General features: G+C 41.3%; 1 protein-coding gene and 1 pseudogene across 1 annotated transcript in view; one reads left to right on the top strand and one right to left on the bottom strand.

The window, feature by feature from the left end:
• Positions 1-19,145: 19,145 nt before the first annotated feature.
• LOC114213671 (dynactin subunit 6 pseudogene) lies at positions 19,146-19,700 on the bottom strand (annotated as a pseudogene).
• Positions 19,701-20,704: 1,004 nt separating this feature from the next.
• The window catches only part of VOPP1 (VOPP1 WW domain binding protein), a 102,233-nt gene continuing 95,701 nt past the window's right edge, over positions 20,705-27,236 (top strand). The window contains exon 1 of the mRNA XM_028108973.2: positions 20,705-20,927. Coding sequence (XP_027964774.1) covers positions 20,874-20,927 — 54 coding nt within the window. The 5' untranslated portion in view covers positions 20,705-20,873. The remainder of the gene's footprint in view (positions 20,928-27,236) is intronic.

Raw genomic sequence — 27,236 nt, 5'->3', positions numbered from 1 at the left:
AAGGGACACTTGCACCCCAATGTTTATAGCAGCATTATCAATAATAGTCAAACTACGGAGAGAGCCCAGTGTCCATCGACTGATGAATAGATAAAGAAGATGTGAGATTTATAGATATAATTATATATATAATGGAATATTACTCAGCCATCAAAAAATTGAAATCTTGTTATTTGCAACAATGTGGTTGGAGCTAGAGTGTATTATGCTAAGTGAAATAAGTCAGTTGGAGAAAGACAAATACCATATGATCCCCCTCATGTGGAATGATAGATGAACATATGGGAAGGGGGGAAGAAAAAAAGGAAGAAATGGAAAGAAGCTATAAGAAACTCTTAACAATAGGGGACAAACTGAGGGTTGATAGAAGGAGGTGGGTGGGGGATGGGCTTGATGGGTGATGGATATTAAAGAGGGCACTTGGGATGAACACTGGGTGTTGTATGTAAGTGGTGAATCACTGAATTCTACTCCAGAAACCAATACTGCACTCTATGTTAACTAAAATTTAAATTTAAAAAAATAGTCTATTAATATCTGTGGATATTGCATGTTTGGAAGTAGTGCAATAACGTCATAGCACATATTCTTAGAAAACATACACTTGCAATTTTTCTACTTAGTCCAAAATTTAATAGCTAATTATTCTAATTATTAGAAACATCTAGTTCTATGAAAATGGTAGGAACTGGTAGAATATTAGCTGTATTTATGATAAGGAGTTTAGGCAGCCTGAAGGCAGAGTTATTGAGGAATACATTTTCTCTCCTAACAAAACCTTTGCGGAGCCAAACACTAAAATGTTTTGTTTTGTTTTTGCAGAAACTATTCTGTAGTAAGTGGTCAGCAGTTCTTCAAGGAGGGTGTCAATATTGGGAAAGGTTTCTTGTTGAACACCATGAAAAGGTAGTGATTTTCCTCCTTGGATAGGAGTTAACCATCAAGTAGTCCATAAATATTCTTGGAGTCAAATCTGTAGAAGGAAAGTGAGACATACCCATAGCACTATGGTAATTCATGGTTTAGAGAAGGCTATGATAGTGGGGGAGAGAATTATCTCTGAGTTTTGGGATGCAGAAATTGGCAGTTCACTTTGGCAAATACTCTCGGAGGACTCATCTCTGTAGTTACCCAAGATTTCATTCAGTGATAAATAGCACATTGAACATGTTGGGCAGAGCTTTCCAGAGAGACCAGTGTGACTGGAGTGTCCAGAGAAAAAATCCTGATGGACCTTTGGAGGCCAAAATTAGAATAAAACATCTTAGGAGTCTTCATATATCTAAATGCTATCGGGAGAGAAGGAGGCAAGATGGCAGAAAAGTCGGGGACCTAGTTTTATCTGGTCTCCAGAATTTAGCTAGATAACTATCAAATCTTTCCGAACACCTGTGACTTCAACCTGAGATGTAAGAAAAGAATTGCTGGAATTCTACAAATAGGAAAGCAACCACTTTTTGCAAGGTAGGAGGTGTGGAGAAGTGAATCTGAGGGGATATATTGGAAGCTGAATGGTGGGGGGAGTGAGGTTCTGTAAGCTGGCTACCAGAAAGTGAGATAGCCCTGGAGCACAAAATTAGAACCTATAGAAGTCTGCTCCAGTGAGAGACATCCCTGCTTGAAAAGTAGTCAGGTGGTGAAGTGGGGCAGAATCCTAGGTGGGACAGTGTGGTCTCAGAATCCCCAGGGTCGCAGAAAGAACAGGGTGTCTGAGCCGGCAGAGTTCCCAAGCACTGGAGCAGGGAAACTGATGAAGTTCAGTGAGCCTGGGAAGGAGGCCTCAGCTCGGTTTGCCATAAATTGTGAACCACAGCACAATCAGTGACCACTCTCCATGCAGGAGCCCTGCAAAGGACAGAAACTCCGCAAACGTCCACCTTCCCTGGGAGGATCAGTGTGGGCACCAACCACAGGGGTCTGCAGAGTTTGACACACACACAAAAGTGAAGACCACTTATCCCTGAAGATTTACTTGAAGACAGGGGACTGTGATCATTCAGCTCCAGAACTGGAGATCGGGGCCGGCCATTTTTATTTTCAACTTCTAAAGAGGCCAGGAAAGCCTTCAGTGAAGAAAAGACACATAGAACAACCTGAAGCACCTTACACTGAGCCCCAACCCCTGGCAAGGGGTGGTGCAACTCTGCCCAGACAAAAACACCTGAGAATCAACGCAGCCAACCCCTCCCCAAGAAGACCAGCTGGAAGGACAGGGAACACCAAGTTTACAGAGCACACAGAACTGCAAAACTCCAGTGCTAGGGGAAAATAGTATATAGAAATTGAGGTTTCTTCTCATGATTCATTTATCTTTCAGTTCAAAATTTTCCTTTTCTTTTTTCTTTTTTTTTCCTTTTCAACTTGTTTCTTATTTTATCAACTCTTTGTTTTTAAGTCCTTTTTTTAACTTTCACTTTTTACATTTATATTTTATAGATATATTCTTCATTTTTGGCTTCTTTTCACTCAATTCAATTTTATTTTTGTATATATACAAGTTTTGCTTTCTTTGCAATATTGGGATTTAGTATCTTCTAACACACAGACCAAAATGCACTCAGGACCAAGTGCATCACCCTGTTTTGTCCACCTGGGAGATTATATTCTCTCCCCACCTTTTTTCTTTCTTTCTTTTTTACCTTCTGACCTCTTAGGATTTGTCTAGTGTGTATTTCACTTGGGTCATGGTTTATATTATTTATTTTATTCTCTTACATCCATTCTTCTCTGGACAAAATGACTAGAAGGAGGAAATCACAACAAAAGAAAGAACCAGAGGTAATATTCTGCCACAGAGCTACTCGATATGGATATAAGTGAAATATCAGAGCTGAAATTCAGGATAACAATTATAGAGTTACTAGCTGGGTTTGAAAAAGGCATAAAAGAACCTAGAGAATCTCTTAGCAGAAATAAAATCTAATCAGGCCAAAATTAAAAATGCTTTAACTGAGATGCAGCATAAATTGGGTGCTCTAACACCTAGGATAATTGGGTCAGAAGACAGAGTAAGTGACATAGAAGACAAATTGATGGAAAAGAAGAAAGCTGAGGAAAACAGAAAAACAACTAATGGACCAAGGTGGGAGTCTTCAAGAAATCAGTGATACCAATAAAGCTAAACAATATTAGAATTACTTGGGTTCCTGAGGAAGAAGAAAGAGAGAGAGAGAGACAGAAGGTATATTTGAGCAAACCATAGCTGAGAACTTCCCTAATTTGGGGAAGGAAACAGGCATTCAAGTCCAAGAGGTAGAGAAGACTCCTCCTAAAATCAATAAAAATAGATCAACACCTTGACATATAATAGTGAAGCTTGCAAATTGCAGAGATATAGAGAAAATCCTAAAAGCAGCTCAGGACAAGATGTTCTTAGCCTACAGGGGGAGGAACATTAGGCTGGCAAAAGACCTATCCACAGAGATCTGGCAGGCCAGAAAGGGCTGGCATTGACATATTCAGGGTACTAAATGAGAAAAACATGCAGCCAAGAATACTTTATACAGCAAGGCTGTCATTCAGAATGGAAGGAGAGATAAACAGCTTCCAGGACAAAAAGAAACTAAAGAATTTGTGATCACTAAACCATCCCTGCAAGATATAGTAAAGGGGATTCTATAAGTGAAAAGAGAGCCCAAAAGTAACATAGATCAGAAAGAAACAGAGACAATCTATAGAAACAAGGACTTTACAGATAATAAAATGGCACTAAATTCATATCTTTCAATAGTTACTGTGAATGCAAACAGGCTAAGGGTTCCAATCAAAAGACACAGGGTGTCTGATTGGATGAAAAGCAAGACCCATCCATATGCTATCTACAAGAGATTCATTTTAGACCTAAAGACAACTCGAGACTGAAAGTGAGGGGGTGGAGAACCATTTTTCATGCCAATGTACCTCAAAAGAAAGCTGAGGTAGCAATCCTTATATCAGAGAAGTTAGATTTTAAACAAAAGACTGTAGTAAGGGATGAAGAGGGACACTATATTATACTTAAAGAGTCTTTCCACAAGAAGATCTAAAATTATAAATATTTATGCTCCTAACTTGGAAGCAGCCATTATATAAACCTATTAAAAACCAAATTAAAGAAACACATTGATAATACGAGAATAATAGTAGGAGACTTCCCTCCCCACATACAGCAATGGAAAGATCATCTAAGCAGAAGATCAAGAGGGAAACAAGGGCTTTTAATGATATATTGGACCAGATGGACTTCACAGATATATTCAGGGCATTCCATCCTAAAGCAAGAGAATATGTATTATTTCAAGTACACATGAAACCTCCAGAATAGATCACATATTGGGTCAGAAATCAGGTCTTGACTGATATTAAAAGATCAGTATTATAATTAGATTATAATTGGGATTCTTCCCTGCATAATTTCAGACCAAAATGCTTTGAAACTTTAACTCAATCACAAGAGGAAATTTGGAAGGAACTCAAACACTTGGAGGTTAAAGAGCATCCTACTAAAGAATGAATATGTCAACCAGGAAATTAAAGAAGAATTTTAAAAAATTCATGGAAAACAATGAAAATGCAAACACAACTGTTCAAAACCTTTCGGATACAGCAAAGGCAGTCCTAAGAGAGAAGCACATAGCAATACAAGCCTCTCTCAAAAAATTAGAAAAGTCTCAAATATGCAAGCTAACATGACACCTAAAGGACCTGGAGAAAAAACAACAAATAAAACCTAAGCCAAGCAGGAGAAGACAAATAGTACAGATTAGAGCAAAAATCAATGAAATAGAAACCAGAAGAACAGTAGAACAGATGAACAAAACTAGAAACTGGTTCTTTGAAAGAATTAATAAGACTGATAAACTTTTGGCCCAATTATCTAAAAGAAAAGAGAAAGGACCCAAGTCAATAAAATCAAGAATTAAAAGGGAGAGATCATGACAACACCAAGGAAATACAGATAATTTTAAGAACATACTATGAGCCAAAAATTTGGCAATCTGGAAGAAATGGATGCACTCCTGGGAACTTATAAACTACCAAGACTGAAACAGGAAGGAATAGACAATCTGAACAGACCAATAACCAGCAAGGAAATTGAAGCAGTAATCAAAAGCCCCCCACCCCGCAAAAAAAAAGAGTCCAGGGCCAGATGGCTTCCCAAGAGAATTCTACCAAACATTTAAAAAAGAAATAATACCTATTCTTCTGAAGTTGTTTCAAAAATAGAAATGGAGGGAAAACTTCCAAATTCGTTCTCTGAAATCAGCATTACTTTTATCCCAAAACCAAACAAAGTCCCCATCAAAAAAGAGAATTACAGACCAAATTCCCTGATGAACATGGATGCCAAAATACTCACCAAGATATTAAAAGACCCCGAATCACTAGGGGAATGTTGAAAAAGAAAACCAAAGCTGGGGGCATCACAATGTCTGATTCAAAACTCTATTACAAAGCTCTGATCATCAAGACAGCATAGTATTGGCTCAAAAACAGACACATAGATCAATGGAACAGAATAGAGAGCCTAGAAATGGACCCTCAACTCTATGGTCAACTAATCTTTGACAAAGCAGGAAAGAATATCCAGTGGAAAGAAGATAGTCTTTTCAATAAATGGTGCTGGGAAAATTGGACAGCCACATGCAGAAGAATGAAATTGGACCATTTTCTTACACCATACACAAAGACAAACTCAAAATGGGTGAAAGACCTAAATGGTGGACGGGAATCCATCAAAATCCTCAAGCAGAACACAGGAAGCAACATCTTCAACCTCGGCCACAGCAACTTCTTGCTAGATACGTCTCCAAAGGCAAAGGAAAGAAAAGCAAAAATTTACTATTGGTACTTCATCAAGATAAAAAGCTTCTGCACAGCAAAGGAAACAGTCAACAAATCTAAAAGGTAACCTACGGAATGGGAGAAGATAGTTGCAAATATCATATCAGATAAAGAGCTGGTATCCAAGATCCATAAAGATCTTATCAACTCAACACCAAAAGAAAAAAAAAAAACAAAGAATCCAGTCAAGAAATGGGCAGAAGACACGCACAGACATTTCTCCAAAGAAGACATACAAACGGCCAACAGACACATGAAAAAATGCCCCACATCACTTGTCATCAGAGAAATATAAATCAAAACCTCAATGAGTTACCACTTTACACCAGTCAGAATGGCTAAAATTAACAAGACAGGAAACAACAAATGTTAGCAAGGATGAGGAAAAAGGGGAACCTCTTACACTGCTGGTGGGAATGCAAGCTGGTGCAGCCACTCTGGAAAACAGTATGGAGGTTCCTCAAGATGTTAAAAGTAGAGCTACTCTATGACCCAGCAATTGCACTACTGGGGTATTTACCCCAAAGATACAGATGTAGTGAAAATAAGGGGCACCTGCTACCCCTGCAATGTTCATAGTGGCGATGTCCACAAACAGCCAAGCTGTAAAGGAGCCAAGTTGTCCTTCAACAGATGAATGGATAAAGAAGATGTGGTTCGTATATACAATGAAATATTACTCAGCCATCCGAAAGGATGAATACCTACAATTTGCATCAACATAGATGGAACTGGAGGGGATTATGCTAAGTGAAATAAATCACAGAAAGACAATTATTATATGCTTTCACTCATATGGAACATAAGAAACAGTTCAGAGTATCATAGGGCAAGGAAGGGAAAACTGAATGGGAAGAAATCAGAAAGGGAGACAAATCATGAGAGACTCTGGACTGTAGGAAACAAACTGAGGCTTATGGAAAGGAGGTGGGTGGGGGGATGGAACAACTGGGTGATGGGCATTAAGGAGGGCACATGAGGTGATGAGCACTGGGTGTTATAGGCCACTGGTGAAATATTGAACACTATCTCACAAATGAATGATGTAGTAGGTGTTGGTTCATTGAATTTATTTTTTTTATTTTTTTTTAAAGATTTTATTTATTTATTTAAGAGAGAATGAGAGATAGAAAGCACGAGAGGGAAGAAGGAAGAGGGTCAGAGGAGAAGCAGACTCCCCGCTGAGCAGGGAGCCCGATGCAGGACTCGATCCCAGGACTCCAGGATCATGACCTGAGCCGAAGGCAGTCGCTTAACCAACTGAGCCACCCAGGCGCCCGGTTCATTGAATTTAAATTTAAAAAAAGAAAAGATAAAAGGCTGCCTGCAGTTTTGCCACAGCACTTCTACGAATTCACTGATAATCACCATGCTTTCCCCTCTGTGTATATAATTCTGTGTAAGGACCCAAAATCATTTTCCATACATGTTCACTGTCTCATTGCATACTACATCGAAGGATCCTTTTTCTTGATGTATAAAAACAGACCCAGCTGAATAATGTTTAAGCATAACTTTAGAACATAATAAAATAAAAGCTTTTCTCCAGAAAAAAAAAATTTTAAAATTAAAATAAAAACCTAAGCCACTGTTTCCCTGTTGACTTTCTGTTTGTATATTCTGTCCATTGACGTAAGTGGGGTGTGATGGTCCCCTACTATCATTGTATTACTGTCAATCATTTTCTTTATGCTGTTTAGCTGCTTTATGTATTCGGGTGCTCCCATGTTGGGTGCTTAAATATTTACAATTATATCTTCTTGTTGGATTGTTCCCTTTATGATTATATAGTGTCCTTCTTTGTCTCCTGTTACAGTCTGTTTTAAAGTCTACCTTGAACAATGTAAGTATTGCTACTTTGGTTTACTTATTACTTCCATTTGCATGATAAATACTTTTCCTTCCTTTCACTTTCAGTCTGCATGTGTCTCTAGGTCTGAAATGAGTCTTTTGTAGGCAGCATATAGATGGGTCTTGTTTTCTATCCATTCTATCACCCTATTTCCTTTGACTGGAGTGTTCAATCCATTTACATTCAAAGTAACTATTGATAGGTATGTATTTATTGCCATTTTGTTACTTTTATTTTTGTTTTTGTAGTTCTCTGTTCCTTTCTTTTCTTGCTCTCTCCTTCAATGGTTTGTCGGCGCTCTTTAGTGATATACTTGAATTCCTTTCACTTTACTTTTTGCACATCTATTACCAGTTTTTGATTTGCAGTTCCATTAGGTTTGTATGTAACATCTTCTGCATGTGGCAATCTATATTAAGTTGATGGTCACTAAATTTCAACTCGTTCTTTACTCCCCCTCCCCACGTTTTTGGTATATGGTGTCATACTTGACATCCTTTTATTTTGTGAATCCCTTGATTTCTTTTTATAGATATACTTAATTTTACTGCTTTTGTGCTTTCTACTTTTTTTTTTTTTTTACCCCTGTTTATGGTCTTTCCTTTCCACTCAGAGAATTTCTTTAACATTTACTGTAAGGCTGGTTTAATGGTGATGAACTCCTTTAGCTTTTGTTTATCTGGGAAACTCTTTTTTTAATTTAAATTCAATTAGCCCACACATAGTACATCATTAGTTTCAGATGGAGTGTTCAACAATTAATCAGTTGTGTATAACACCCAGTGCTATTTGAGACATATCTGTCTGTCTCCTCATTTTGTATAACTCTCTGTGTTTGTTTCTGTGTGTTAGGAAAGTCAGCTACATCTCCGGCTCTTAAGCAGTGGCCTTATGAAGAAGTCCTGTAGTGCCCTGTAGTACAATGTCCCCTCTTCACCAGAACGTGGTGCTTCAGGGAAGAAAGATTCCTGGATGCTTACATTCCACTAGTGTGTGTTATGGCTTTGTGTTCCCCCACATGGAAATTCATATGTTGAAGTACTAACTTTGAGTACCTCAGATTAACACCGTATTTGGAAATAAAGCCCTTAAAGAGATGATTAGGTTAAAATGAGGCTGTTAGAATCCAATCTGGTTGGTGTCTCATAAGAAGAGAGAATTTGTAGATCTTGGATACCAGCCCTTTTTCTGATATGTCATTTGCAAATATCTTCTCCCATTCTGTAGGTTGCCCTTTAGTTTTGTTGATCTTGATAAGGTGCCAATGGTTCACTTTGCTTGTTTCCCTGGCCTTTAGAGAGCGTGTTTTGCAAGCTGGTACAGCCACTCTGGAAAACAGTATGGAGATTCCTTAAGAAGTTAAAATTAGAGCTACCCTACGACCCAGCAGTTGCACTACTGGGTATTTACCCCAAAGCCACAGATGTGGTGAAAAGAAGGGCCATATGCACCCCAATGTTCATAGCAGCAATGTCCACAATAGCCAAACTGTGGAAGGAGCCGAGATGCCCTTCAACAGATAAATGGATAAAGATGTGGTTCATATATACAATGGAATGTTACTCAGCTATCAGAAAGGGTGAATACCTGCCATTTACATCAATGTGGACGGAACAGGAGGGGATTATGTTAAGTGATGTAAGTCAATCAGAGAAAGACAATTATCATATGGTTTCACTTATATTTTTTTTTTGAGATTTTATTTATTTATTTGACAGAGAGAGACACAGCGAGAGAGGGAACACAAGCAGGGAGAGTGGGAGAGGGAGAAGCAGGCTTCCCGCCGAGCAGGGAGCCTGACGCGGGACTCGATCCCAGGACCCCGGGACCACGACCCAAGCCGACGGCAGACGCCCAACGACTGAGCCACCCTATATGTAGGAGGGCATGTGATGTGATGAGCACTGGGTGTTATACCCAAATGATGAATCATTGAACACTACATCTGAAACTAATGATGTTAGTTATGTTGGCTAATTGAATTTAAATGGAAGAAAGAAGAAGAGAGAATTTGGACACACAAAGAGACATCAGGGCACAGAGAGACAACCACGTGAAAAGGCAGCAAAGAGTGAGGCCTCAGTAAAACCAATCCTGCCAGCACTCTGATCTGAGACTGACGTCCAGCCTCCAGAATTGTTAGAAAATAAATTTCTGTTGTTTAAACCACAAAGTCTGTGATAACTTTGTTATAGCAGCCCTAATGAACTAATGCAAATACTGCTGCTGTTGGAACAACAAACCTAAAAATCTGGAAGTGGCTTTGGAACTGAATAATGGATAAAGGCTGGAAGAGTTTTGAGGTATATGTTAGGTAAGCCCTAGATTGCCTTGAAGAGATTGTTGGTAGAACTATGGACATTGAAATTCCTTCTAGTGAGGCTTCATACGGAAAGGAAGAACATGTTATTAGACACTGGAGGAAAGATGATCCTTCTCATAAAGTATGGCAAAGAACTTGGCTGAATGTGTTCTAGTGTTTTGTGGAAAGGAGAAATCATGAATGACAAACTTAGATATATAGTTACATGCTCATAGCCAGATAGCTCTATTGTCCCATCCTGAAGAATTCCAGAAGTCCAACAGCCTTCTTCTATTTTATCTCGTTTCTGTCCCTTTAGTTCAATAAGGCAATGTTTCTGCTGGTTTAACCCCATTTCTATCCCAGGCTACTGCTGAGATGGCTGATTAAATCCATGAGTCACACCTGTAGTTTCTTTGTGGAGTGACTGTCTGACCGCTCTTGGGGTTCTCTCTAGAACACACTTTCTCACTGTTTGCAATATGGATAACTATCTGGCTGTGAACAGGCATTATCCTTCAAGAAAATGGAAGGATGACTCTGATGTTGGAAATATTTCTTCTCTTCAGTTCCAGAGGGTGGGACCACCACCTAGGTCTCAGTGGGCCGGATGGCCACTACCCAAGGCCTTATAGTTGAGGAGTTGCAACCCAGGGCTGAGGAGGCAATTCTGCCCCCCAGAAATGGACCCAAATTAGGACAGGGCTACCCAGAGGACAGAACATTGAGCTAAAAAGAATTATTCTTAAGCCTTAAAATATAAAGAATTTGCCCTGCTAGGATTTGAACTTGCTTAGAGCCTGTCACCCATCTCTCCTATTTCTCCCTTTTGGAATGGGACTGTCTGTCCTATGCCTGTCCCACCACTGTATTTTGGGAACAGATAGGGTGTCTGGTTTCTCCGATCCACAGCTAGAAAGGAATTTTACCTGACGATGCATCACATTTTCACTCTTAACCCACACCGGAGTTAGATGATGTTTAGATGAGATTTGGGACTTAGCGTTTATCCAGGAATGGGTTAAGATTTAGGGGGCTGTTGGGATGGAAGTGAATGTATTTTGCATGTGAGAAAGACATGAAAGAAAGGCCAATGGGTGGAATATAATGAGCTGAATTTTATCCCCCCCCCCCGCCAATTCATACGTTGAAGTTCTCAACACCTACACCGCAGAGTGTGAGATAAGGCCTTTAAAGAGGTGATCCGACTATTATTTTTTTAAGATTTTATTTATTTATTTGACAGAGATAGAGAGAGAGCACAAGCAGGCAGAGAGGCAGGCAGAGGGAGAGGGAGAAGCAGGCTTCCCTCTGAGCAGGGAGCCCGATGCGGGGCTCGATCCCAGGACCCTGGGATCATGACCTGAGCCGAAGGCAGCCACCCAACTAACTGAGCCACCCAGGCGCCCCATAGAGGTGATCCAATTAAATGAGGCCACTAGTGTGGCCATTAGAATTCAAACTGACTGGTGATCTCATAAGATGAAATTTTTACACAGAGAGGGACACCAGGGCCACATACACAAAGGTCGATCACATGAAGAGGCAATAATTAAGAAGGCAGCTATCTGCAAACTAAGGAGAGAATCCTCAGAGAAAACCAACCCCGTTGACACCTTGATCTTGAATTTCTAGTCCTCAAAACTATGTGGAAATATATTTCTATTGTTAAAGCCACCCAGTCTGTGGTATTTTGTTACAGCAACCTGAAAAAATTCTTCCCGTGGGTTACCTGCAAATACCTAGCACAAGGGAGACTAAAAAGTATAATCTTCACTATTCTAAAAAGTGTGGATTTATTTTTATGGAAGCAGAGGAGAACTGATATGGTGGGATTATCTCTTGGATTCTCTCACAACCCCTACAGAGATTCTGGATGCTGAGAACTTTTTCTTTTTAAAAAGGTTCATATAATGCTTAAGATTGTTAAACGCTGAAGTGGAATAACATCTGCAGTTAGGGGCCAAATTATTTTGTACTCACTTGGCAAGTGCTTTAGTAACCTAAGAATGAGAACTTGCAATTCTTTCAATTGTTTAATTAATAATGGTTGAGTGCCAACTGTGCCAGGTAGCATAGGCCTAAAAAAAACTGGATAAAGGTAAGACTCGAACGGTGCCTTAAGAGTCAAGAATTGGGACGTATGGTGTGGATTTGGTAGGAAGACGTTCCAAATTTCCCTTCATAGTTAGGATTTATTTAGGCCAAACTTTATATTACAGACCAAGAATCACAAACTGAACATAGCCCGCAGTAATTGTAAATATGATTTATATAGCCAGTTCAATGTTCTAAAGGTAACTGAATGAACCTTTTGCTAGACACCTACTTTTTATTTTGGCCATAGTCCTCAACTCTCCCTGTTGCTTTATACTAAGCTTCTTCCTGCTTAGACATTGACTGATGTCTCAATCATGCAGTCATTTGCATTGGCTCTTCCTAGTGTGTACTATATAACATGAGAACAAAATGTACAAGGCCAAGGGTTGTCTGAATTATCTCAGAGCTATTCTCTACCATTTGTCTCTTCTCTATGGCATTAAGAGATAGACATTGTCTTGAAGTTATATGATCTTAATCAGGAGAGTTTGCTTAAGCAGAAAATCAGTGGCCCTCAACATAGTGACTTTATGGTTATTTGGGAGAGACAGAAAGGAGGAAAATAGCATTAAGGAACTGACAGGACAGAGCAGATATAAATCAGGAACTATCAGATCAAGGCAAGCAGCCAAAGATCACTTGGCTGAATGTGCACAGCTCACCCAGCAACCCTTTGTGCAGACCTGGGCTTTGAAACACGGTCAAGGGGATTTCTAGAGGACAATGGAATAAGCAAGGCTATGCTTAGGCTTAAGCTTAGGTTATGCTTAGCACAACTTTTAGTGGATTATTGAGGTGGATTTTATTCGCTAAATTGTTTCAAAGGTTCTGACAACGAAAACTTCCCCAACACTTTAAACTTTGACTCAGAATAATAATGTAGACATTTCACTAAGATTGCAAAATTTAGCAAAAAGACATCTCCAGGAGGGGATTTAGCAGGACTTTAAAACTCCATTTATAGCACATACTTGATACTCCTAACCACCTTTCTTCCTTTAACTTCTCTAACATATTCTTCCTTCCTTAAATATTTATTTAATGCCTACTGTTGTCTTTGACATTGTACCAATGTTTAGGGACACAAAAATGAATCTGACATACATATGTACTCAAAGTACACAGCTTAGTTTTGAGGCAGGCATTGAGGGAAGTAAAGTTTACAAAAAGATGTGTCAATTTTGTGTTAGATCAAATCTATGAAAGTGAGAGGCATCCACTAAACCTTTAGGTCTTTGTCTTTTGAAACATCTCAGAAGACCTCATCCGACTAAATCAGTCTAGACTCTGCTGCAGCTCACTGAGAGCAAGAAGTTGCTCTCATAACTCATCAATAAAATTTAGGCAGAAGTGCTACAATGGAGCAGGGATATGACCTGTCCTTTCTTTTTTCTTTTTTTTTTTAGCGAGTAAAGCAATAGAAGTTTATTAAGTGAAGATACAGAAAAAGCTCTCAAGAGTGAGAGGGGTTCCAACAGGGTTGCCCGCCCCCCCCCCCCCATTTTTAGGGATGTGACGTGTTCTTGCCTGGTACTCGGAGGTACCAGCTTGTCTGGTCATCGTAAAACATGTGTCAGGCCTTTGGTGCCAAACATGAATCCAAGGACATTTACTCATGAAGCAAAACCAGAGTCCTAATGTACCTTACTTCTAGTTATTACTCGAGTAGCTTTTCAGAAAAGCTGTTAGTAGCAAACAAATCAAGTGAAAAGTATGGCTTTAATTCTCCCTTTTGGCTCATTGGATCAAGATAATTTAAGACCATCCTCAAACAATGAAACAAAGTAAGAATCTAAGATGCTTGTTTTTTCTTATTAAAAGTGCTTCTCTGCAGTTCTACAGTTACTGAGGATTTAATGAGTGGAAACACTGCTCTTAAAGGAACTTTTTCTTTAGTGTAAAAAGGATGTATAGGCTTTGGAGCCAGATAAAATTCAGGCCTAGTATCACCTTATACTAGTTGACAGGTTTGGGAAGGTTACTTTTTGTCTCTGAATGGTAGTACCGAATCTGTGAAAAAGGCATAATGTTATCCACTTTCCACACCTGTTAAAAAATTAAATTCTATATTGTATTCAAAAGGTAGGTATAGCATAATATATGTCCAATTACTGCAATTTCCTCCCTTGCCCTTAGTATTTAACAAATGATGTTGCTTTAATTTAAAGGAAATGCAAATCAAAACTGCAATGAGATATCAGCTCACACCTGTCAGAATGGCTAAAATAAACACAAGAAACAACAAGTGTTGGTGAGGATGTAAAGAAATAGGTGGGAATGCAAATTGGCGCAGCCACTGTAGAAAACAGTATGAAGGTTCCTCAAAAAGATTAAAATTAGAACTACCCTAAATCCAGGAATTCACCACTGAGTATTAACCCCCAAAATACAAAAACACTAATTCAAAGGGGTACATGCATCCCTATGTTTACTGCAGCATTATTTTTTGGTTTGTTTTTTAAAGATTTTATTTATTTATTTATTTATTTATTTATTTATTTATTTTAAAGATTTTATTTATTTATTTGACAGAGAGATAGAGAGCACAAGTAGGCAGAGTGGCAGGCAGAGGGAGAGGGAGAAGCAGGGAGCCGGACATGGGGCTCGATCCCAGGACCCCGGGATCACGACCTGAGCCAAAGGCAGCCGCTTAACTGACTGAGCCACCCAGGCGCCCCAAGATTTTATTTATTTATTTGAGAAATAGGCTCCCTGCTGAGCAGGAGCCCGACATGGGGCTCGATCCCAGGACCCTGGTATAACCTGAGCTGAAGGCAGACACTTAACTGGCTGAGCTACCCAAGTGCCCCTGCAACATTATTTACAATAGCCAAATTATGGAAGCAGCCCAAGTGTCCACTGGTGAACGGATAAAGAAGAAGTGGATATATATATATATTCCGTATATACAATGGAATATTATTCAGCCACAAAAAAGAATGAAATCTTGCCATTTGCAACAACAACATGGATAGAGCTGGGTATAATGCTGAGCAAAATATGTCAGAGAAAGACAAATGCCATATGATCTCACTCATAAGTGGAATTTAAGAAACAAATAAGAATAAGAGCATAAGGAAAAAAGAGAAGACAAACCAAGAAACAGGCTCTTAACTATAGAGAGCAAACTGATGTTACCAGAGGGGAAGTGGGTGGGGGGGAATGTGTGAAATGGGTAATAGGGATTAAAGAGTAGGCTTATCATGATGAGCACTGAATGATGTGGAGAATTGTTGAAGTTACTATACTGTTAAATTACTGTATTGTACACCTGAAACTAATAGAACACTGTATATTAACTATACTGGAATTAAAATAAACTTTAAAAAATAAAAATAGACACAAAAAATATAAAGAAAAGGCATACTATGTGGAATTGTGATCTGTTCACATCCAGTAGGAAATTTTTTTTTTTTTTTTTTAAGAACTGTAGGGTCAGTTTTGCAAAGCCAATCTATGGGGTGTCAAAGCTACCACCACTGTTTTGTTTTTAAAAATCTGATTATTAAAATCTATGATTATTGACTAAATCTTTATCTCCAAACCATTCTATTTCTCATCCAGTCTCGTCAATTTTTCATTCTTATTCTCTTACATCAGCCATTTCAGGGAAGTAAAACTTTTCCTCTATCTTCTTAGGTTAATTCACTGAGGACCTGCAAATTAAACTAAGTAGCAGGTTAACATGAGAAAAAAAAAGATTTATTCTTATATAGAAGAACTAACAAAACATGTAGCTAGCTTACTAAATGGTTAATGTTAGAGGTTTACGTACTTAATAGGTGAAAGGGAGTTGGGGAAAGAACTTCTGTGGGAAGAACGAAGAGGTTTCTTTAAAAAAGACAGTGGATTCTAGGAGAATAAATGGGAGATAAGAAGGTTTTTGTTTTTGTTTTTTTCATCTGGTTTGCAAATTTGTGCTGTTAACTGATTCACCAGAAATCTTTTTAGCATCCTTGTCAATTTTGTAATACACACTCATCATCATCATCATCATCCCTCCTCACACACACATTTTGGAGGGTATTTAAGATAAACCTCTCAAATCTTGTCTAAATAGGCAGACCTCATTTTTATTATTAAGCTGTTTGCTGAGCTTATAATTTTGTGTACATGAATGGATCACAACTTTCTTGTAATTCACCTAGAACAGGACTCCTAAATCTGACTCCTGTTAACTTTTCAGGCAGTATCCTATAGATGTGTTGTACTGAACAACTCCCTAAAGATTTGTTGTCATCTTTTTTTTTATTAGAACAGCTATACCCATCATCGGGGTCAAGCTATAGCCAGAATCCAAGTACTTCTCTCCGCTTCCATTCCTATTATAAGTCATCCCACCTCTTGCCTGGACTATTGGGTCAGTTTCCTCACTGATCTTCTAGTCTCTGCCCTTCCCTTAGTCTTTCTCCACTGAGCTGCAGTCTGTTTTCAACATGGAAAAGGGGTGATCCTTTTAAAGCACAGGCCAGATCATGTTACTTTCCAACTCGAAATCCTCAAACATCACATTTCTTTCAGAACTAAACCTCAAATCCTTATAATGGACTATCAATCTAGGTCTCATCTTGTCTTTGAATTCAAGTTCTACCACATCTAGAGGACCACAGGGCCTCGTCCCACTGATTCTGTCTGAAAGCTCCCCAGGCCCCAGCTGTTCCTGCCTTAGGGCCTTTGATTAACAGTCATATTCAGTTCTCTTCCCTCTCTTTGGGTCTCTGCTCCTGGCAATTTGCCATAGAGGCCTGGCCTGACACTCTTCTTTTCAATGATACCTGCCATACCTCCTAAATGTTTCGTGTCACTTACTTTTCTTCCTGGCACTTATAATTTGACATATACACATTTATTTCTTTCTAATTATCCCTTGCCGCTCACTGGATTAAAGTCTATACTTCAATCTAGAGGGCAGCTATTATGTCTATTTTTTTTTTTTTTTTACTGCTATTATCCCCAATGTCCACAAGAGTGCCTGGCTGAAAGAAAGTGTAGATAAACATTTGTGGAATAAATGAAATACATGTCCATCATTCATGCACACTCCATGTGAGGAGAGTTGAGCTTTGCAATGGGACTACAGGTCAAGCCGAGTCCTTCCTGTATTTGCTTCCTTTTTATATATATATATATATATATATATATATATATATATATATATTTGCTTCCTTTGACAACACAAAAGCCCAGGTTCTTGGGTCTTCCTTCATCAGAGGCAGGTGAGCAGTCCTGGGCTATGTCTAGTCCTGCCCCAAACCAAGGATCAGAGAATTTCTTCTCCAACCCCAAGTCATATCCTACCTGAGAGTTGTTGTAGTAGAGTTTTCTTCATCTTGATACTTTTTCAGAGCCTTTGTGTGCTCTTATGATTTGTATTCAGGGAAACAGCCTGGCCGGCCAGCCCTCATTCTGTTACCCGCTTATGCCAAGCAGCCACTCATCATCTAGGACCAGGCAGAGGGCACACAGAAGACATATCAGACTGGGAAGAAAGCATCACAAAGTTTTAGCTTTGTATTTTGAAGGAAATTTATATACATTATAGGAAGTTAAACTCAGCAAAACAACCTTCTTAGTGGAGATACAGAACCAGGAGACAGGCATCAGCATAATGTTCAAAATGGAATAGAAATGTAATTCACATACATGTCAATACATGCCGATACATAGTATACACATGTCAGGGTTCTATTAACGAAGGAACTGGTCGGATACGAAGCTGCTTCAAAGGAGAAGGCAGGCAACTGGTGTGTATACAGCTGAAGAAGCAAGGGGGAGGAAGGGACAACTCTTGGGATGAGATTGCTAAATTAGACACAAATTGGCTAAGGTTCTGACCCTAGCAGAGGTCATTTGTATTTTTATGGGATTTACATTGCCATTGGAGAAAAAATTTTTTGTACCTCTGCCCTATAACAAGGCTTGCAGCTTAGTTTTCTCTAAGTTAACTTCTGCGCTTAAAAGAGTAGTAAAATGCCCTAATTGTAAAGAGTAAGTCAACGTTAGGAGAGTCCAGAGACCCTTGGTGGGCTCAACTGATGGTGCCTTTACCATGACGCTGAAGCCCACAGTCATCTTTCCTGATTTTCTTGCAAGTTCTGGTTCTAGCAGGTACAGTCCAGTGGTGCATATTTTATTTTATTATTTTATTTTAATTAATTAATTAATTTCAAGAGAAAATATTTTAGTATTTAATGTCTTAGTATTAATCAACAGCTATTGATTCAAGAGTTAAAATGTTCCATCAAATGTACACGCTTGAATTATTAAAATTTAGAATTATAATAAAATCCTCAATATGCTGCCATTATGTAATTAGATAAATAACAACAACATCAACAGTCACTAGTAGTGTGCCAAAATCATGGCATAAGTTTATAAATATGTCAAGATTTCTTTTGTTTTATTATCCTCAGAAACCCAGGACCACTCAATGTTCATTTACTTGTCATTTTCATCAGAGATCATTCTTACTGATTTTGTATGCTACTGAATACTCTTTCCCTAATTATTCCTGTTTTGCTAAAATGAAAATTAGAACAATTTTTTTGGAAACAAAATGAAGTCAAATTAATTCAACAGCTGCTGAAACTTCACCTGAAATTTTAAACAGCTCCAAAGCCACAAAAGGAGACGATAAACACATTAGCTTTAATATAGATATCGTGCAATAAAAATGGAAAGATTTATTTTGGGAAGGTTAACAGAAATAGAAAAATCAATTAAAATTATGTTCACTAGAAGTCTTATCATTAGCATTTTTATTTAGTACAATATATGCTAGAATATAATAACAATATGCCCTTTCTTATCATGGGGAGTCCCTTATACAACTAAAATTCATGGCCAACGTTTTATATGACAAAAGAAAAATAAACTACACCTGTAAATTCTCAGGAAAAGAGCAAGGATATAGGAAAATAATGTATTTTATATAAATTACAAAAGACAGTTAACGGTGAAAATCCATTACCTTCCTCTGACTCAATTTTACAAAATAAAGTCAACATGTATTCTGTAAACTAGCTGCTAAGAGTGCATGAACAGTGTGGCCCTTTCAAAACATAGTGGTCAAAGACTATTATCTTGATGCCATACGTAGTTCTTAGCTGGAGTTGAGCTTCCTTTCATAGTCTTCTCTAAGCGGTGGTAGTTTGGCAAGATTTTCATCAGGAAATCCAACTGTAGTGTCTGGGGCTGTGGTCGCCCAGTCTGCACCTGATGAAGGCAGTCTGCACCATAGATCACTGTATTCTCAGGGATGACTTCAAACGTATTCAGGTTGCAGCAAGCCCCAGTGATGCCCACATATGCTTTTGATTCGATAACATTATCTCCCATTTTCATGGCTTGGGAATAACAGCCAACCAATGATCATAGGTTTCTGTTCTGGATCTTCAGCCTCAGGAGTGATATTATCGGGGTGAGCATTTATGATAAGCACCTGTTTTTCTATGAGGTTACCTTGAGCAATCATTATCGGCCCAGCGTCTGCAATAATTCGTGCTTTAGAGTGAATCACCGTCCTAGGTCCTACAGTTACATCACCCCGGATTTCACTTTCTGCACACGCAACGCAACTGCTCTAGGAGCAGTCTTCACACTCTTTTGAGCCTTCTCCGCCATGGTTTGGACCATGAGTTTGCGTATTTTAAAATCGTCAGATGAGTACACGTGATGAAGGCTAGAAAGTGTCTGGGATTAGCGTTAGGTGATAATGTATTTCCACGACTCCCTCCTCTACCTCCAGTCATCATTTATGTCCTTTATGCTCCTTTATTACCCTTGACCCCTTGGTCTCCCCACTCAGCACCCTGGATATGTCATAGTCATGTAAGTGACTATCCCTTTAAACTTCAGGCATTAAGTTTTCAAGAAGCCCGCCTCTACATACTGGCCTTCCGGCTCAGGGTCTGGTACATCTTACAAGTTCAATAAATGCTTGTTGAATAACTGCACTGATGAGTTGAGATCCGAGCCACGTTGTGAAAAAAAAAAATATGGTGGGTGCTAGGCAGTGGAGGTGGAAGGGTGATTCAGCAGAGCTGAAGGACATCACAAACTCAGCAGTGGGAGGGTGGACTTGAACGTGGGACCAGGGGGAAAGAACGCAGACAGAAAGCACCGACATCTTAATGAGAAGTGAGGTGTAAGGAGCCTTCTATTCACAGTCCGTCTCCCTCTCCCTTTGGCTGTCCTTTCTGTCACACGTGGGTAGGGGGCACGGCTGCCGGCGCCCGCGGTTGGTAGGAATAGGAGGGAGAGTGAAGAACACAGAAGCACAGGATGCAAGACGGAGCGACAGGCTGATCTACAGCCACCTCCCTCCGAAACAAGCTTCACCACGCGAAGACTTGGCGTCTTTGCAAAACCTTCCTGGGTCTATTCGAGGGTGACAGGACGGTCTCCATCGAGGGAGAAGAAGACACCCGATAGCTCCTCTCCCGCTCGCCTGGCCCTGCAACCCCTATCCCGGCTCCCCGCGGGCGCCTCGAGGCGTTGCGGACCCGGGCTCCCAGCAGCGGTGTGGACCCGCCTGGGCTGGGATCCGGGCGCCCGCGGGCGCGAGCCCAAGCGGGCGTGCCGGGAGCGCGCGCGAGTCGGGGGCGGAGCGCGGGGCGGAGCTCAGCGAGGGCAGCGCGGCGCGTCTAAGCTTTGCCACCGCCGGCCGCCCCGCGCCCCCAAATCCGGCTGGCGCGGGGTCCGAACCCCCGCCCGGTCGCCAGCCCCACGGGGGACGTGCTGCTGACTCGCGCCTGCGACTCGATAGCAGGGCACACCCGGAGAGGACACGGAGCCATGAGCCGCCTGCCCCGGAGGGTGGCGGCGCTGCTGCTCGGGCTGCTCGTGGAGGTAGGGGCCGAGGCCCGGGCCGCGCTTCCCCCGGCGCCTCTCAGATGCGCTAGCGGAGCGCGAACAATGCCGGGGGCTGAGCGGGGTGCAGTGCCGAGACGCCCCCGAAAGACCATCTGGGAGAACCCGAAAGGTCGAGCGGCGGAGAGCCCCAGCCTCGCGGACCTGCCTAAGTCCGGGTGCTGACTGTGTGGGGTTCCTGGTGACAAGGTCCCATCCGGCCTCCCCCCTGCTCCCCTCTGCCCTCCGCTCCCATCCCCACCCAACACCGCCTACCCTTCCCCACCCTCCCTTCTCCCGCGCTCCGGGGTTGCTTATTTCTCTCGCTTCTCGCGGCGGGGTCTGGAAGACTGAGGAGTGACCTTTATGCGTTGTACCCCAAGTTCCCTCAAGGAGGGCGGGAGTGGGGAGGGGGCTGTGCGCGCCGAGGCGGGGGGGCGGTGGTCCCGGGAGCGGCGCAGGCGCAGAATCCAGGCCGCGTGCGGCTTGGGGTTGGAGTGGGTTGGAGGGTGGAGGTGCGAACGCGCGGACCCGTAGTTGTGGGAAAATGTCACGGAATACCAGGGAAGTAGCAGGAGTGAGCGCGAGGAAACATTCCTGCGTGTGAAAATGAAGCGCATAGTCTTCAGTTTCGAGAGAAAAATTCCACGGAGAGTTTGGGTGGTGGGCGTGATTTGCCGGAGCCTAGAGAGGGAACTTGTGGAAGCGATTGAGAGTGGAGGCGCCGGGTTGAACGCAACGCTCCTGCCCTCCCTCCAGCCCACCCCGCCCCGCCCCGCCCCGGGCTGGAAAGTTGCGCCCCCTGATGTGTGTGTGTGGCGGGGGGAGTTCCCCGTTTTTGCTAAAGCGGGTACTTTAAAATGTGAGCTAGTAGGATTTTGGGGTGTGGAGTCTGAATTAGGGTTTGTCCGATTCCCTGCTCATCTTCATTATTTTGAAGGAAATTTGCATTAAATTAATGAAATCAGAGTGAATGGGTGATGAATACTTACACTCCTTTCTGTCTTTCGTATTTTAGAGGTCCGTAAAACTCTTTTAATAGTTAGGTATCTGTGCTGGAAATGACTGGTTTTCTTAGTTGATTAAAAAGTAATTATTAGGAAATGTTGGATGGGAACGTCTTTTTAGCCCTCGAAAATAAGGTTGATGGAAAAGCTTCTTGCGCCAGGCCGACTTTTTGTTTTTCTTTTCTTTTTTTTAAGATTATTTGGAGGAGAGAGAGAGAGAGAGAGAGAGAGAGGCGCAAGCGTACGAGCAGGGGGGAGGGGCAAAGGGAGAGGGAGAAGCTGACTTCCTTTTGAGCAGGGAGCCCGATGGGGGGCTGGATCCCAGGAGTCTGGGATCATGAACTGAAGTGAATGAAGGCTGATGGTTAACCGACTGAGCCACCCAGGCACCCCTGTTTTTGTTCTTAATATCCCTCTGCCTTCTTATTTAATATTTTTGTGTGGTGCCTCCTCACTTGCATTCTTTGCATTTGTTCAGAATTTTAAGACCTTAGGAATCACATCTCTGTGACTCACTAGACAGAACGATGGTGAAGTGAATCTGAGAGGACTGTTTAGCTGAAAACCAATGCATCCGTACTTATGCATGCAATGCCCGCCTCCCAGCCACCTTTTAAAATCAGCTCTTGATAAAATTATCTAGCATTCCATTGTCCTGCCTCTCCCAGGTCTTTAGTGTGTGCGGTGCTGTGCCCTGTTAGGTAGCTGAGGCCGCTTCAGGGACCCAGTTCTTTCCAAAGAAGCTGTTGCATAGGAATTTATCCTCTTAGTAGAGTGTTCAAATCATGTCTGAAAGGTTGAAACGATCTCAACGGCAGAACTGTGACAGCCGTGAAAAGGAAATGACTAAGCTGATGTTTTCCCAAAGTCAAAAATCTAGATGATTGGTAATTTGTGTTTTCAATAGGATGGGTGGTGTAGCCCACTTTTATGAGATGATTATCCTAAGCACCTATTTTGTCTCTGGTGGAGAGGTGTCTCTCTGAAGAATTGAGATTTTTTTTTTTTTATTCAGCACATGGAATTTTATACATGAGATAGATTCAGAGATGTTTTCATCTTAAATTGATTGCTCTGAATTTCATCTAAAATTGGTTGTTGTCAGAGCACCTTTGACGCTCTTGAAGTCCTGAATCACATGCAGTAAGTGTGCAATAGCAGTTGCCAAATATGTGAGGAGGCAGAGTTCTCTTCACGTTAAGCACGTAAAAGTACTGATGGAGATATTTGGTGATCTCTGACAGCCAACTGCAACCCAGGAGAGTTGCCTCTGTTTCTTTGTTCTGCTTGAACTGGTTTAATTGTAGTGGTAGTGTAGTTGATTATATACTGCCTAGGAAAAGGGCACCCTCCTAGCAGCGGTTACTCCATTCCAAACCCGCAGCACTCTGTTCCTAGCCAGCACCACCCAGGATTGGGCAGGGAGGTTTTATTTGTGTCAGCAAGAAGTCCTTGAGTAGGGAGGGGAACTAGAAGCTCACCATCCCTTTATAGAAATTCACTTACATATTAGACATAAAGACTGCATATTTGTTTTTTACGTATCAAATATTTATAGAGTGCTGATTACGAATATTCCCTTAGCAATTACTTTTATCGCCATTTTGATTTCAAATGGAAGCTCTTAGAAGTCCATGGTCTCACTGCTGTTAAATGTGAGGGATTTGATATAAAAACCCAGGCAGCTGGGCTCCACCTCACCCTGCTGTTCTCCTGGCTCTCCTACTGCTGGGTCTACAGAGACGTGGAAAGAATTTGCCCAGAGTATGTCCTGAAACCAGTGGTGGACTTGGAGAGGTATGTGTTCCATGAAACAGGTAAACCTGCAAAATATGCTCTAGAACTCAGTCGCCCTTCCTTAGGGGACTCATATAATTTAGCATCCAAACTATGACACTTAGGAGAATGAAATTGGGAGCTCTTAATAACCGGACTTGCTCAGCAAGCATCCATCAACAGGGTTGCCCTAGGAAACTGGGTTGTGTGCTCACCCTGCAGCCTGGACAGGGCTTTAAGTAGGAACAGGCTGTTGAGAGCACCAACCCTTCCCCAGGGAGGCTTCTCGGGAGCTCATTACTGAGGTGACCTTTCCTTTCTATTAACCGAGAGCTTCCTACGAATTGCATGAGAAGCTGAGGAGGGCTCTTACTTGATCTTCCTGACTCCCCTGTCACTTTGCTAGAAGCTTAGGCCCCAGGCACCCAGGTCATGAATGTGGTCACAGACTCGGGAAGTCCCCCCAAGCCTTTTTTGGGTAGTAAAATTCTAAAGTTCTATGCTTCTGCCCTGAGAACAGAGCCTCCAGGAAGACTGAATGTGCTAAGCTGGTAAAGTAATTCCCAGGGGCCTTCAGTGAGCTGCAACAGCACCTGAGAAACCAGAAGAAAAAAAAAAAGTTTCAAATCTGACTGTGCTTTCGTTGAACCTGGGGAGTAATTAGGCCCTAAGGGTATGTGCCTCCCCCAGGGGCTTTTTATCACAGTGACTCATTTTCCAGATATTGTCATTGCAGGCTCTTTCTGGAGGTCAGGTTGTTGACACTTTTATAATAGGCTTTAGTAGTATTTGTTCTAAGGGTTCTGAAATGAGCCGAGAAATATGTAGTGTACTCTTTAGTATAACGTTCCCCAGTGCAAGTGCTGGCTGTTCTGTTGCATCCATTCACTGCGGGGGGGTGGGGAACGAATTCTGCTGGGTTACTGTATTGGAGGGTCTGGCATCAGTATCTTTCTGTTTCTCCCCTGGAACCCCAAACTGGAAACCTTTGAGTGAGGCTGCTCTGTGTGTTTCAAAGTTGTTCCCACAAAAGAACAACCCTTCTTAGGCTAGAAAAAGGAGAGGTCTTCTCCTAGAAAGAGAGGGTTGGAAAGTGAACATTGTCTTTTTTTTTTTTTTTTTTTGCCATAAGGACAGACTTTAATATGAATAACTTCAGTTTTATGGGAAAATCTTCCAATTACCCATTCGTTTCTTCTTTTTAAATTTTATTTTATTATGTTATGTTAATCACCATACATGACATCATTAGTTTTTGATGTAGTGTTCCATGATTCATTGTTTGTGTATAACACCCAGTGCTCCATGCAGTGCGTGCCCTCCTTAATACCCATCACTGGGCTAACCCATCGCCCCACCCCCCTCCCCTCTAGGATGGGGTGGCTGGGTGATAGACATTGGGGAGGGTATGTGCTATGGTGAACATTGTCTTTTGCAACTAAGGAAAATAAGAGGATTACTGAGTATTTTTCTAAAGTCCTATGTATTTTGGTGCCTGGGAGTCTTGAAATTAGAACCAAGTCATGTTTAAGAGTGTTTTTTTTTTTCTTGCCAAATGTTTCTTGTGCCCTGGATTGCCAGCAATTGTGGCAGCCCTTGGGTGCCAGTTCTCTGAAATAAACCTTTTCAACCCTCCCACTTCTTAGAGCTTTTGGAATGTGAGCAACGTGCAATTTGAATGAAAAAGAAGACTCTAGGGAGTTTGTTATCTCTAGAGGCTCCGTGGGAGGCTGGGTGCTGATGGATGAGAGTTGGCAGTGATAAATGATCCCAGGGGCAAGCACTCGCTCTGAAGTAGGGAAAACCTGGCTCCAGGTATGTGAGGGGGGCCAGACTTGGGGCTCTAATTGGCCCTTGATCTCTTTTCTCTTGGGCACAGCTCTAAAGGCCAACTGGGGGCAAGTGACTCTCGAAGTACATGGATTAGCCTAGTGGTCACTTGATCTAGCCATAGGATGACAAGTAATTTTCCTGGAACTCATGTTTGTCATCTCTTCTTGATGAGGCCTCCCACATGTCACCCTCATTGAGGCCTGTCTTGATCACCCTATATAAAATTCCAGCCCAATTCCCCTCCCAGTCCCCTTGCTCAGACCAATTCCCTCCTTTCTCTGTATCTATTACCTCTAAGATATGATGGAATTTACATTATAGGGGCAAAGGTTTGCTCCATTTTGTTACCTGAAATATCCCCAGCTCCTAGAACAGTACCTGCCACAGAATAGGACTCAGTAAATATTTGAATGAGTAAACAGATTAGTGGGTAATGACCATGGGTGAAGGAGCTGAGTAGATCTATAGTAGGAGAGGGGAAGGTCATTGATTAGCTGTGGACTCTGAAGAATGGAGCACCTATACTAGGACTTAGTTCTAATCTGTTTGAACACCTGTAGTGATGGAAACTTACTGTCTCTCAAAAACAATGCATCAACTTTTTGGACAAATTCAGTTGTTAAAGTTTTCTGTTATATTGAGGAGAAATGTTTGCATTATTTTTACCTGGTTTTAGTTCCGCATTCTTGGGCTTTTCAGAAGAAATAGAATCACAGTGTCAACCCTTCAGTATTTGAACACAGCTGTAATAGTCCCCAATGTGTTCTTCTCGAGGTTCATTCCCTTCTGTCATTTCTCCGAAGATCTGGTTTTGAATCATCTTACCATCCTCACAGCTGCCCTTTGAAAACTCTGGAATTCTGTCAAGCTCAAGAAATTCTCACTGTCTGAAAATGATTGGTCCTAGAAAAAGTCAAAGCGAATCCACTTAAAACAAAGACCAAAATTTTGTGGTTAATAGTGGGGGGAAAAAAACAAAGCCCAAGTTATAATAATAAGCTAATTTTATCTAAGTATCTTTTATAATTATGAATCAATTTTGGGGGTGGGGAGAGATTAATTTTTCTGACAAAAATCTATGATGAATAATAGGGTAGTCTTCACTTGACATTGGAAGTTAGAGACATGATCATAGTGAAGTTTTCTTCTTTTTTTCTTCAGAATTATGTGCTCTAGTAATCAACCCTTCACCCCCAGTTCCCACCTCTAGCTTCTCATGGTCTTTTTTACTCATATCATTCTCCTCTGGTCATTATCAATGACTCAACTGCCAGATTCTCTTGTCCCTTCCATAGGCTTTATGACATACGGCATCTTTGTGAGATCTACAAGGTCATTTTGTTGTCCATTTGTGTGGTATTTGTGTTTTACTCTCCTGTGATCCTGTCATCAAAGATGCTGCTATACTTAGCTGGCTTGTTGATGCACTACTTTAGAAGCAATGAGTTCAGTGGTAAGTATGTTTTGTCATGAAGCCTTTGGCTTGCCTCCTATCTCTTCCCCGTTGTGACTTATTTGAACAATAAGGACACTGTTCTGTGGGTGTGACTGACTGACTGGCTCTGTCACAACCCTGGTGAGGACCTTGTCTTACGCAGATAAGATAAACCAAGAGATTCACACTGAATTTTCAGTGGCACTTCAATCTTTTTAATCGGTGCTCCTGGTAACCCATAAATCCTCACAGCAGTTG

Source organism: Eumetopias jubatus, unplaced genomic scaffold (genome assembly GCF_037043125.1).
Source record: "Eumetopias jubatus isolate StellerSeaLion01/CBP00866 unplaced genomic scaffold, mEumJub1_p1.0 scaffold_14, whole genome shotgun sequence".
In the NCBI taxonomy this organism is placed as follows: domain Eukaryota; kingdom Metazoa; phylum Chordata; class Mammalia; order Carnivora; family Otariidae; genus Eumetopias; species Eumetopias jubatus.
This window is presented reverse-complemented; position numbering and strand designations above follow the sequence as displayed.